The 13,870-nt window shown below is 43.5% G+C and overlaps 1 protein-coding gene and 1 long non-coding RNA gene across 2 annotated transcripts in view; both read right to left on the bottom strand.

Moving 5' to 3' along the window:
* LOC107376901 (uncharacterized) overlaps positions 1-8,448 on the bottom strand; it is a 31,770-nt gene extending 23,322 nt beyond the window's left edge. The window contains exons 1-6 of the mRNA XM_070548094.1: positions 6,363-8,448; positions 6,003-6,064; positions 2,237-2,272; positions 1,943-2,149; positions 1,717-1,862; positions 1,432-1,550 (exon numbers count right to left, since the gene is read on the bottom strand). Of these exons, the coding sequence (XP_070404195.1) occupies positions 1,432-1,550; positions 1,717-1,862; positions 1,943-2,149; positions 2,237-2,272; positions 6,003-6,064; positions 6,363-8,246 (2,454 nt within the window). The 5' untranslated portion in view covers positions 8,247-8,448. The remainder of the gene's footprint in view (positions 1-1,431; positions 1,551-1,716; positions 1,863-1,942; positions 2,150-2,236; positions 2,273-6,002; positions 6,065-6,362) is intronic.
* A 375-nt stretch (positions 8,449-8,823) lies between these two features.
* On the bottom strand, positions 8,824-12,788 carry LOC139066130 (uncharacterized). The gene is made up of 2 exons (XR_011519100.1): positions 12,667-12,788; positions 8,824-8,924 (listed from the first exon to the last, which is right to left on the bottom strand). It is a non-coding gene; the product is annotated as an uncharacterized lncRNA (long non-coding RNA).
* Positions 12,789-13,870: the final 1,082 nt, after the last annotated feature.

Below are 13,870 nucleotides of genomic sequence, written 5' to 3'. Positions count from 1 at the left end.
AGTACTCAAGTAGCCTTCTAATCAGATACTTTTTTACCCTTACTTGAGTAATAAACCCTATATCAGGAAAATATTGTCCTCGGTTTGTGTCCTTCCTGTGAGCTTAGCAGATGTGGGAAAATGTCATAAATTCATAATTATTCTCGGAGAGAGACCAACTCTTATCTGCCCCTGGGAGCCCCGTAATGCATAGCGTCATTTCAACATGGGGGTGTCCGTGACACGGTTTATATGCAGGTAGCGGCGCTGCGGCTGCTTTATATAGCGACTCGTTGCATTCTCCCTCAACCCAAATCCTCGGATCACGCATTTTAGCTAAAACGCTAACGTTAGCTTGCCTTGCGTTGACTGTAGAGTTGTGGGTGATGGTCACGCAGATGTGTCATGAGATTTGAAGAGTTGCTGCCTTTCACAGACAATTTTTCTGCACGTGCTGCAAACAGGATAGCCGACTTCTATCAACTGTCCCTCGGCATTCTTCAAATGTCCAAAAAATGCCCGTACTTCCCACTTTGTCTTCTTTGAGGGGTAATAAATGTCCTGAGCGCTGCCGTCTCCTCCTTCGGCCATTATTTCAGCTTTAGCTTCAATAAAGTTTTGGTTGTAAACATCAAAGCGCGCATGTGCCGCCGGCAACTTCAGCAGATGGTACGGTGGCTGGTAAGGGTCACCGCGCCTACACCGCAGCCACGGTAACCCACCGAGATAATATAGTTTTTTTTTAAAAACAAGACAGTATTATTGTCAACTTTTTTTTACTGGGGTTTACCACTACACCGGTTACCGTGACAACCCTACGTCCAAGTGCTCCAAAGTTGGCACCAAAGCTGTTTCAAACAAACTACCACTATCCTTGTTGTGTCGCTCAGTCGCAGTAACATCCCATCCACAATACCGATGAGCGCTGTGATTGGCAAGAGACACAACACTACTTGGACCTGCTGAGGCTCTAATGAGGCGTGACTAGACCGACACCCATTTTGCTTCAGCTACTGTCCATCTACGTTTCTAGGCTATGCTTGAACAGCGTTTCCCAAGAAAATACACTATACATTTAAATGAGGTCATTTAAATGATAACGGACTTGCATTTGATATAGGGCCTTAGAGTCCCACAACCCCCCAAGGTGCTTTTCAACACAAACAGTCATTCACATCTTCACTAACCGGTGGTGAGCTACATTGTATTCACAACTGCCTCACACTGACAGAAGCAAGGCTGCCGTATAAAGGTGCCACCAGCAGTCAAGACAGGTGAAGTGTCTTGCCCAAGGACACAACCACTGCGACATGCTGTGTGGGACTTGAACCTGTAACTCTCCAGTGACAGAGTGGGCACCTAACTCCTCTGCCACCTTTGCTCTGTCACGACCTCAGTTCTTACATTGGGTACAAATCAGCTTTTATTTATTTCATCTGGAGAAGGACTTGCCTCATTCTCCTCCTCATCAGACCTCACAGCAGATGCTTTGGTTAGCTCGGCCAGTAATCCTGGAGTCAGAGTTTTGACAATAGCGTCCAAGTCAAAGTGGTGGGACAATGACCTGACTCCTACAACACATGAAAGCAGAGCAGAGTCAGTCTTGGTGTGGTTCAGGGCTGTTGAACATCAAACGTATATATATATAAAAAAAGAACAATAAAAACTCAAGGCGAACTCCTCTGCTTGAAGCAAAGACTCAATCCAGAGGGAGATGTCCACCTTTGGAGGACCAACCTGATGATTGGACAAGTTTCCTTGCCAGTCTCTCAGTACTGGCTGACCTCGCTCTTTTAGGGGTGGATCCATCTGAAGGCGACCGTCGGTCCCGAGATCTCCTGGACCGTTTCTTGTCCTTGCTCCTAGATGAAGACCTTTCATGGCTGAAACATGAATAAAAACTCAAGTTTTTGTAAAAGTTTTATTTACCAAAAGATGGCACCACTAGACGGTAAGCAGAGACCTGCGACTGCTGCGTCTCCTCCTTTTGCTCTCAGAGCCACGGTGACGACTACGGGAACGGGATCTCCTGCTGGACCTCCTTCTGCTGCGACGATGCTGTGGGCTGTGTGAACGTGAGCGGGAACTGCTCCTGGAGCTCTCCCTTAAATGCTTAGAGCCATGGTGGTGGCGGGGGCTGCGTGAACGTGCTCGTTTATTAGCTTGAGTACTAAAAAGACGATTAAAAAAATGGGGAAATACACATGAAATAACAGAGGAGAGCTGCTGTGGTTCGTCTGAATAGAAATAAATCTACCTGACTGGTGTCTGCTCACCATCCCACTGTGGATATCTGAGGAAAGATTATTAAAATGTTATTAAACATTTTAAAACAGGTCACAGAACAGAAAAAGCTGCCATACCGTTTCTGTTGAATCTACTGCACAAAATAAAGCAGTTTTCAAACACTTTTATTACAGATCAACAAAAGTTTTCATTTTACTATTATAATATATTCCATTGTAGTTACGCTTGCTAAGACAAAGAGGTCTGCAAATGATGCATGCAGTAGACGGAGCTAGCATAGTTCTGCGTTTGGTCCTGCTAGAGCCAACATTTCTAAATTGCTGATATTAATGAGGTTTGAGACATGCAGATTTATGGAGGTGCGTCTGCGCTTTTCTCAGAACACGCAGTCTCTCCAAGGCCATTTTACATAGGGAAGCAGGTCAGAGACGCCAGACCTTTCGGTATGTTAAGCGCCCCAAGCTGCCTAGTAGGGATGAGCCGGATACTCGTTTGAGACGAGTATCCGGTACGGATAAAGCATTTTTGACGAGTACGAGCATGAAACGAGTAAAACTCGTAAATATCTGTAATCGTGCTGAAGGAAAATCCTCATTGGGTAACTGACTGTCTTCACGCTCTGTGATTGGCCAGTCAAATAGAGCGCCCGCACCTCCCTACATATAAAACTCTACAGCCGGGAGCTCAGTCCGCGTCTGGTCCATCCACGCACACACACAGACAGTAACGGATCTCTCTGTGCTTGCTTCACTGTTCATGTTTCTTCAGTACTCCCTATGTTTTCTTCAGTTTGCTTCTTTTTAAAGTTACTTTAAAGTTATTTAAAGTTACTTTTTTCGTAACGTACGTGGTGCATTTGACACGACCGAGCTGAAAACGGCTCGTGCTGCGTCAGTCACTGCCTCCGCTCCGGTCGGGTGTTTTATCCTCTCTCTCTCTCCTCTTCCTCAGGATCCACTCCCTCTTTCCTATTCACTCTCTCTTTCTTTACATTTTTTAATCACAATTGTCTATTTTTTGCTCATTTTAAATATATTTTAATCATTTTCTAATTTTTTTTCTATTTTACATGTTTTGTTTTTGTGAAGCGCCCCGTGATTTTTATCTTGACAGGCGCTATAGAAAAGATCTTTTCTTCTCTCTCTCTCTTAATTCATGCACTTAAATAATAATGTTCTGATTTTATTGAAAAACTTGTTCTGTAATAGTTCCTTTACTATTGTGATCAAAAACATTTAATCTCAACTCTGAGGCTGCTCTGTAAATAGTTTTCAAATAAACAATACACATAGCAACTTCTGATCAGACTTAAAATTACGTATTGATGTAAACCACACCCACTTCCAGTTAAAGTACACCCACTTCCGGGTTAGGCCACGCCCACCCCGAGTACAGATACAGATAATTTAGATGGTTGAACAGATACAGATGTACTCGCTCATCCCTACTGCCTAGTGTCAACCAAAAGGTACCGTATTTTCACGACCATAGGGCGCACCGTGTTATAGGGCGCAGCTTCAGTTACGGGTGTCTTTTTGGTATTTAACACATACAAAAGGCACACCGGGTTATAGGGCTCGAGCACGGTAAAACGTACCAGTAAAACATCTGTGCGGGCTCGGAACATATCAGTGCAAACCAGACATTGTGAAAATTATAAACAGCCAAAAGCATGCTTCACTTTACTGGTCTAGTCCTGGTTCAGACCTGGTTTAGAGCGCACGTGCACTTCCTCATTGCGTGTGCTGACGGCTCGTGCTCTTCTAATGGGCTCGACACATGGGAGGCAACTTCGCCTCCCCTCCATTCATTTTCAATGAGACATGCGCAACAAAGCGATAATCGCGGGTCTCCCTCCTACTAAAGCCGGGCGTACACCGGGAGTGCTGCAGGAGGTCACACAGGGATTTATGGGGGTTGGATGAGGAAAACGAAATAAAGAAAGTAAATCTGTGTTTTGTGATCAGTTCAATTTGACAGGAACACGACAAGCACGCTTTCTTGACAATATTTGAGTAAAAAAACGTGTAGAAATAAAAACGAACAGCGTGTGTTATTAGGGAAATAGCGGGCGAGCGGTGTTGATGCAGGATTGCGCATGCGCCGTGAACGGTTCGGGTACTTTTTGGGTCGCAGCTGCTCGCAGCGCCGCTTCAAGCACTGATGCGCTTTGTTGAAGTTCAGAATGTGTTTAGTTGGTGGATTTAACCACATAAACTTTCCACATGAAGAAAATCATATGTGTGTTATTAATAGGCCTAAGAAAATAGTGTGATTAGAATTGTGTTTTATTAACCCTCTGGGGTCCATGGACGCGTATCCGTGTCTTTAGATCAGGTCTGATTTGGGACGCTGTGGCAGCAAGACTCCGCCTCCCCGAGTTTCGGTTTCAATTCAGCTTTAAAAAGGAGATTATAAACTACATCCCAGTTTTTAAATGTTAATAGGCAACGTAAAAGCGGAGTTATACTAAACTAAAAAACGACCTATTTTTAGACGATCTGGTAACTTGTCAAAACAGCAGTTTAGTAATCCGTGAGAGGGAACGTGCTTGTGAACATAAAAAACCCCACAAAAACATGAGATCCTTTTGCTGTTGGTGGAAGTCTCACCAACAGCAAAGTATCATTATGTAGCTGAGAGAGAGAGGAAGGCTGCACGAGTAACGAGATGTGCGCAAAAAGGAGCCGCTTCGCGGGGAAAGGAGTGGCGTGAACGGCGTAACAACAAACAATTAGACAGATATTGACGGTAAACTTCATATTTTGGAGCGATCCGGACAGATATATTGTCTCTGCAGTTTAGTCGGCTTTTATTAGGCTTTAATAAAGGATGATGAGAAGGATAAATGTCCACCAGGCAGTTCAGATAGTACGGCTGTTTTTTGAACTGGAAGCAGAGGAAGTGGACGGAGACTCGCAGCCGGAGTCTGAGGCAAACAGCGAGGATGTTGATGACGATGTGGCAGATCCATCCTTCCTCATAGAAGAGTTGGGTCATGATGAGGTAGAGGATGAAGGCAGAGATCCAGCTCCTCGGAGATCCAACAAGAGGAGTGGGCGGCACCGCTCAGCTGTCAGATCTCGATCTCTGCGGCGTGAGACAGTGCCACTCCCCACTCCAAAATGCATGTACATTATTGCCAAATTAATAAAATAAGTATAAATTCAGATAGTCCAGGTTGTCCTGAAAAAAATGATACCCCATAAGGCAATATTTATTGTTTTTATTAGAAAATACAAAAGAAAAACCTAAACGAGTCAAAAACGGTGATTTACACCATGGACCCCAGAGGGCTAATAATTATTTAAAAAATGTGTTATTTGCTATTTTTATTCATATTTTTTTTTATAAATGTACAGTCTAGATTACCATTCTAAATTATAAAAAACATTCGTCATGTTTGTTGGTTTCACAGTAACTCACAGAGGAAGTGGACGGAGACTCACAGCCGGAGTCTGAGGCAAATAGCGAGGATGTTGATGACGATGTGGCAGATCCACAGGTCTGTCTTCGCTCACGTCCGCACGTTCACGCCACGCCACGCCCCTCGTCTTCTACTACGTTCGCATCTCACAACAACACAATAGGCAGGGCGCGGCGTACATTTGGGAGAAAATTTAAGACTTTTAGGTGCGCCTTATGGTCGTGAAAATACGGTAAATGCGGTTTTGAATTCTAGGACTCCTTTAAGGTCAGCAGTGTTTTGATGGGAATTCACGACTGTCTACAGGAGTTAGCAGAAATAAAACACAAGACACGAGGAAAACACTGACCGTCTCCGCAGGGACTTGCAGTTCTCCAGGTGAAGGGGTATATTCTGGTGGGCAAGCCAATCCTGGTAGTTGGAACAACAAACAAAAAGTTAACAGTGCAGTTTTATCACACCTGTATCCAGTTCAGATCGCCATCCTAAAGGTGCTGACTGGAATGTTCTAAAAGCCTAATATTCATGAAAGATGGATAGGTTCCACCTTGGGAACAAAAACAAGAAAAAGACAGTTTGCAAACACAAAACCTGCCAAAATACAAATTTCTAAACAAGGAAGGGGTGGAGCAAATTCTTTCTATTAAATAACCATATTAAAATGAAAGACATCTAAATGGGGGCACAAAGGATGGGCTGGCCCACTTACCATTAAAGTATCACATTTTGTTAAACACAGAGAGCAAACATGTGGAAACATAGTCGGGGTGGTCGCCGCATAGTCATTGATGTTGACCAGGGGTGGAATCCCCTTGCTGACCAGGGGTGGAATCCCCATGCAAACTGTCCCAGAGAACTGCTGGCTACCAGGAGACAGCACATAATTCGGGTATTGGAAGGCGTTTTGGTTCGGCTGCAGTAGAGGTGAAGACACTCCGATGGGCCTTTGAATGGAAGAGAGAGAAGAAACTGGTGGCATGCCAGGAAAGCGTTGAGGTAGCAAAGATTGCCCCCTTTGCAAAGTTTGCTGTTGCAGCTGTGCTTGAGCCTGCTTGACGGTTTGTAGCTGCAACTTCTGCTGCAATTGAGCCTGCCACATCAGTTGTTGCTGCTGAAATTTCTGTTGCAGTTGAGTCTGCATCTTCAGCTGTTGCTGCTGAAACTGCTGCTGTAGTTGAGCCAGTTGCTGCATTGGCTTTACTTCCTGGTTACTTTGGGTTATTTGCTTATTTTCTTGATTTATCAGCTCCTCTTTTTCTGGTTGCTTAGCATCCTCAAAAGGGTCACAATCATCGCCCCTTGCATGTTTGTCTTCTTTAAACTGACCACCAAAGGGTTTGGACTGCTGGCAACCTTGCTTTAGGTCTTGTGACGTAACTATTTTTGAAAGTTCCACATTTAAAGGTTTAGAGTCTGTATCTTTCTTTGGAGGAGGGGCCGAGGCAAAGGTACTTTTAGAAGTTTGACTCAGCTGGGTCTGCAGTTGTTTGGTTGGGTCACTGACTGGAGGTACCACATTTTTGATCCAGCTGAAGCTGACAGGTGACTCCATCTGGCTCTGTGAAGTAACCACACCACTGGTCGTCATCTTGGATGAACTTTGTTGCAGTGGTTCTTTGTAACTACTGCTGCCAGGAGCGTCAAACTGAAGCATACTGCCGCCACTGGTCACTTTGCTCGTCTTACCAGGGTCAGTCCCAGCTGAGGAATACTTCCCAGTATGTCTATACTCAATCACTTTACTTACTTTAGTGTTTGATGGCATGCTGCTCAGGCTGTTCCCTGACATTTTAGAGCGGTCCTGCTCAATAAAGCTTGGGCCAGGTTGGAGGTCAGGGCGAGGGGCAGCTCTGTTCTGTTTCTGAAGTAAAATCTGCTTCAAGATGTGAGGCAGATTGTCAGAGTTGATCTGATCTTCCGGGTAAGAGAGGAGAATCTGCAGGTCATCTTTTTCAAGTCCAAATCGCTGGAGGATGCCAGCTGCAAGCTCTTGAGAATACCAGGTGTGATGGGCCTCAGACGGTGGACTGACATGACTGCTTAAACTACGAACTGTTTGACTACCGTGTTGTCTTTCAGTAGATGTAAAACGTCTACCATCGCTGGTGCCAGGAAAGTCAGACTGAGCAGATGATTTAGAGCTAGAGGGCTTATCCTCCATGGGTGCTTTGCAGATTTGCAACCAGTTCAAAACACTGCTGCTACTGTCAACATCAGATGTTTTAGGCCCACTAGTGCCTGGATAAGACTGCTCCTTTGTGCTTGTGAACGGTAAAATCTCCTCTCTTTGAGTGTTTATAAATGGAGACCCATGGCTCTGATGTATCGCCTCCTCTCTCGCTCTGGTAACATATAAATTTATGGACTCGTTCGTTTTCATTTCTGATGGGACCATCCTCTGTTCAGGCCTGTAGGTCACCGGTAGATTTAGAAACTGTGGAAATGATCCTGGGTTGTTAGGAATTGATGAAGCTCCCAAACTGCTTGGGCTAGAACCAGGTCCACCAAGACTCATTGGTCCAGAGGGTCCATACGGGTTCTGGGGGTGATTCGGATGCCCTGGAGCATAAGGATTAGTCCAGCGGTTGGACATGATGTGAACAATCTTCTGAAGGTTAAAGAGATTGGTGACCCAACAGGGAGGGGCAAACTCTGGTCTATGGACTGTAGGACAGTTTGAGAGGGTTTGTTCTTTGAGTATTTAGTTCACTGATTTGCATGAAACCATCTTCAACAGCTGATCACTGCTGTGGGGACAGCAGCACTCAAGCAGAAGGGAAGCAAAAATAACCAAAACCCAAAAAATAAAAGCAGAAAAAAGAAGATCGCTGAGTGGGACGGCCTCTTCAACACGGAAATTCCCACATCTGGAAGACTTTGGACCACCAACTTTACACCCAGGCCGTTACTAGTGAGAGAAAACAGAAGATAAAACATTGCGAGATGTTCAACACACAGTCAAACGGGACCAACTAGAACGACATACAGAAAATCTTAATATCTCACAAACATAGGTTTAATTAGTCAAACACACGAGAAGAGATGATGGTAAACTCCAAACCCATTTTAAATAACACTTTATTGGGTAAATGAGAAAAGGCTTTTGAACAAAATATAAGAAAAAAAAAAGCAAAACAGAGAACAATGCAGCCTGGTTGGAACCGGGGTCCTTTTCAGACTCACGTCAGATCTTCATGGGATGCTACTGGGAGGCAGGCGGTGCAGATGGACATCGGTGCATCACTGATGCTGGGTGATGCTGAACTTCAGTCTGAAAAAGGTAATGAACAATCTGCTTTAACAGGCCTTTGAGATAAAAAAAAAAAAACAATCCAAGAGTTCCATAATTTGCTTTGCAGCAAAAAAAGTAAAAGTTTAGTTTATATGTATACGTCTGCAGGGGTGCAGACATACACGTATTCATTCATCAATGTAAGCACTTTGCGACAAGTCCACAGAGGGTCACGGAAACATGCCTGATGTGTTCAGAAAGCAAGCCTGTAATTGGTCACCATGCCTCTACCTTTTGATTTGTTAACAGTTTCCTTTCCCAAAAAAGGCAAAACAATCCGCATCAAGCAGCAGACATGTTGCAGGTGGAAGAAGTCCGACAATATGAACATTTATACACCCATCACTGAAGGAGGACGAAGATGAGCAGCAGACTTTTAATCTGTGGAAGGAAGTTGGTGGAAATGAGGGTTTGGAGGTGGTGACTACGTGAACAGGTGACGAAAATGAGACAAATGTGTCCCTTTTAAAAAGTCTACAAAGACACAAACACCCTCATTGGTGTTTCAAGATGTTATCCTTGTTTTATACAAATAGCAGGTGTAAATGAAGGACTACAGTTTGTTTTAGAGTTTTGCAAGTTGCCTCCAATAAAGTTTATTAAAGGAGCACTTCACCACAGCAATCCTTCAGATATGTTCCGACATATGTTTAGGGAGGTCTTTGACTACAAGTAGGTTTAACAGACATCAGATTCAGTCATGAAATGAAGCTCCAAGCATTCACCACCATTAAAGGGCGTGATCTGAAGAAAGTTTTGCATCCTGCTCTCTAAAATGCTCCAGATTTAGGACAAATGATGTATCCCTGTAACGAAAGAGGAGGCCTGGGGCCTTATTGTCTGGCAATGCAGACATGAGGATTGTGTGAAACCCTGTTAATGCTGGATACAAGATGCAAGAAACCGTGATTGCAGAGTTCCAACAAGGAAAGGAAAGTCAGATTTGCCAATGAGCTGAATGCCTCCAAAAACTGTCACAATCAGATGAGCCAATTATCCTCTTACAACCTTTAAAACACTCGTACTTTATTTGAGTTATCAATCTGTTCTCATTCATTCATTCATTCATTAGTTTTCCTAACTGCTTCATCCTCACTAGGGTTGCAGGGGGGGTCCATCTCCATCAGGTGACAGGTGGGTTCCCAGTCCATCACAGGGTCGGCCACAAAGAGACAAACAGCCAGACACCTAGAGAAAAGACTCCTCTGTGTGGGAGGAAACTGGAGCATCCGGAGAAAACCTGTGCATGTGTGAGGAATATAAATTCTGAGGAAGCTCACCTAAAACAAATATTCTATTCACTTTCACGGGTGTTTTCATCTGTACAAAACTGCTTAAAGGGTTTTGTTTTCTGGATCCTGGAGGACCTCTGCCCTACAGGGTTCATCTGTACTGCTGCTGCAACACACCTGATTCAATCAATGATCCATCTTTTTTGTGGCCTGTTAATCATCCAGTGAGTCAAACCAGATGTGTTGGTGCAGGTAAACACGGAAAAACAAGCAGCTGGGACCGGAGTGAATAGCGTTGTCACACAAACGCTGAATTCCAACTTTTCACATATTCAGCAAACATACGTGGTTTTCAAAAATAATTAAATTTTCATATAATTAGGGACAGGGCCAGATTAACACTTTGTTGTACCTTGGGCAACAATATTAAAGGGCCCCATCATCACGACCCAAGGATCACCATAATGTGGTCACATACAGAATATTTTACTGTAATATGCAGTAAATATACTCAGTACTTGAATACCTGACATCACGTAACCCACTCAGGGTAACCTTTGACCCACCTCGTGTGGACTGACCAATGAGAGAGGGTCTTAACTTGAGGCCCTCTCTTCATTGGTCAGTCTGCATGAGACTGACTCTCAACTGACATTCAAAGTCGTAGGCAGCGAAGCGTCTTTGTGCAGCGCAAAAGCCCGGGTGGACAGTTTGTTTAATATAGGGTGACCATATTTCCATTTCCAAACAAGAGGACAGGGGATCTGTGCCTATGACGTCACACTATGGCAACGCCACACAAACCACGTTGGGACCCATTTTTTTTGTAAGAACTAAATTAATATCAGATTCTGCCAATAAAAGGGCTCTAAAACAATTCATATGTAAATATTTTGCATATTTAATGCAAAATCTCATTTTTCTGCTTTAATGCTGCAACAAGGTTTTATTAATAATAAATTATTATACCTTTTGTTTTACTACAGCATCGGTAAGCTTCCTGTGCACAGATTATTAAGGATGCTTGTTTCAGCTGTGAGATTAGACGATAGGATCAATGAAAAAATAAGTTGTCACAAACTCCATGGAACCTTTCAGAGAATCCTCAAATAGTAGCTTTCAAATGGTTTTGTTACTTTTAGCAAGTTTAGAAAAGCAGCAGATGAGACAGCATGTCTGATAATTTAGTTTTTCATCTGATAATATTAGAACATGTCAGTAATGTCTGAGGGGCTTTTACAAACACTGTATAACTAACACTACTGGAGAGGGTATGGATTACACAGAGGCTTCTGGGGAGCCCAGTTATTGGGGGGGGTGGGTCATTTTGCCTTGGCCCCCAAAATGCCTTGAAGGGGCCCTGGGTGTGTGAGTTTTGAAGGTGATCTGAATTGTATCAAATGTATAAATATTACATGTGTATAACTTATTGTTTTATACAGGTAAACACGTGTAGTGGAGATAAATCTACCTACATTTTACTTTGTTTTCATGTTTTTATTTAACTATTTCCTGTCCTGTCTGTCTCTCGTCTTCCTGCATCTCCTCTAAACTCTCCAGAATAATAACTGCTGCTTGGATTCTTACTTTTTCACCTCATCCGTTACTTTTGAGCAGATCAAAGGGATCTCCTGACCACATAGCGGAGTGCGCATTTCGATGCTGTGTCAGTGAGGTGGAATCACTGCAGCAGGTGATGAGCTCCGCAGTAGCAGAGCGCTTCAGGCACAAGAAAGTAGAGAACATGTGCGGACATGAACGATCGTGTGTTAATTATAGTTTTTGGGTTGCGACACTTTGAGAATGGACCGTGCGCTGGACGCAGCAGCCTGGAGCGCTGCACAACAACGATCATCGTTATATGTGCTCTCTGCCCAATAGTCCATAAATGATGTAATATAGGTAGAAAACGTTTTTTCCGGCTCCCCTGGATGTGTTTGATATCCAGCTCCCCCATAATTCGATCCCTGCTCCTGGATGAAAAGCCGAACATTTTCATCAATACAATCCGGACAGAGTGAAAAGCGGACATGTCCGGGGAAAAGAGGACGTATGGTCACCCTAGTTTAATATAAAGCGGGCGATTACAGATACAGTATTTTGCTCGTGCCCTTGCTGCCCTGGGCCCTTTCGAGTTCGTGGGCCCTGGGCCTTGATTACGGAACAAGAAGAACGGACCTTTTATTTCAAGCAAATTTTCGCCTGTTTGAAAGTAAAAACAAAACAAAACACATATTTGGTACCACCGGTTCGGGGCCAATATCGCAACGAAAAATGAAAGTAAAACAAGAGTTAGCAGACAAAATAGATTCTTTAAAAACCAATTATTCGGAGTGTAACCAGTCAAACGGCTCCTGTTTTAGCTTAGCTAACAGCTATCATTAGCCTTGCTCGTGACGTTCATAAAAAGGGTCAAAACCCTGTTAGATAAAATAAACGTTGAACAAAGGTGTCCGTGTGTGTTTTTAAATTGTTGCATTTTTATTTACCGTTAGAGTTGGAGTCGTATCTTGCAGATAGTCGACGTAATTCCGATTAATCCACAGATTGGTGTCTCTTCGTCGACATTAGTTGACGGTTTCTTATCAAAGAGCTGAGGCGTTTAGCGCCCCCTCCTGACACGGACGCGGTACAGCGATGTACTGTACAGTCATTCATACAAATTATTGAAACTTGTGTATTTGAAAGAGACATTTCTCCCATTATAATAACCAAGAACACATAAAATCCAGTTAAAATTAATATATATATTTTTGCCATCCATCCATCCATTTCCATCCGCTTATGCAGAGTCGGGTCGCGGGGGCAGTAGCCGAGAGGCCCAGACTTCCCTCTCCCCAACCACATGGACCAGCTCCTCCGGGGGATTCCCAAGGCGTTCCCTGGCCAGCTGAGAGGCATAGTCCCTCCAACGTGTCCTGGGTCTACCATTAGGTCTCCTCTTGGTTGGACATGCCTGGGAAAACTCACCAGGGAGGCGTCCAGGAGGCATCCTGGCCAGATGCCCGAGCCACCTCAACTGTCTCCTCTCCTTTTTTTTTTGGCTTTAAATTTAATTACATTTAATGAAATGTTTTCTCCATCTACTCTATTTAAAATTGTTTTGAAGATGAGTGACAAGACTGAAAACATTTTAACGTAGTCTGTACTGTATTAAATGTTTAACAAAAGTATACATTTATAATTCTTTGGTTTCATTACAGCTGTCATAGAAAAGATAAATTAAAGTCATGACCTGATTCATAGAAGTTCATGTTTTAATTGACACATTTTTAGAAATCAACACAATGATCTTTTTTATCGCAAAGATGTGTCAGAAATACGTAGCCAAAATAATACATTTTCATAACCTCACTTTTCTTAGGTAAGAATACGAAAATATGAGCTGGGATTGAGTACACACATCATCTCCATCGTCTGTTACACCTGAAGATAAAGTAACATCAGCTGTAGGACAAGTTTAAACATCTCGACCAGTCTGTACTCTAGAATCTGCTGGATGACTCGGGTCTCATGCTGCCATTAGACTCAGGCCTTGAGACCTGCCAGTCCTGGCTGAAGCCATCAACTGGATGACCGGTCAGTGATCTGTCTATCCTGATCCACCCAAGCTCCTTCTGATTAAGATGAGTTCTTTGATTTATGTTTATCCCAAATCATGGCGGGGCCGATCCTTAATGAAGAAATCCACCA

Source organism: Nothobranchius furzeri, chromosome 2, assembly GCF_043380555.1.
Source record: "Nothobranchius furzeri strain GRZ-AD chromosome 2, NfurGRZ-RIMD1, whole genome shotgun sequence".
Lineage (NCBI taxonomy): Eukaryota > Metazoa > Chordata > Actinopteri > Cyprinodontiformes > Nothobranchiidae > Nothobranchius > Nothobranchius furzeri.
This window is presented reverse-complemented; position numbering and strand designations above follow the sequence as displayed.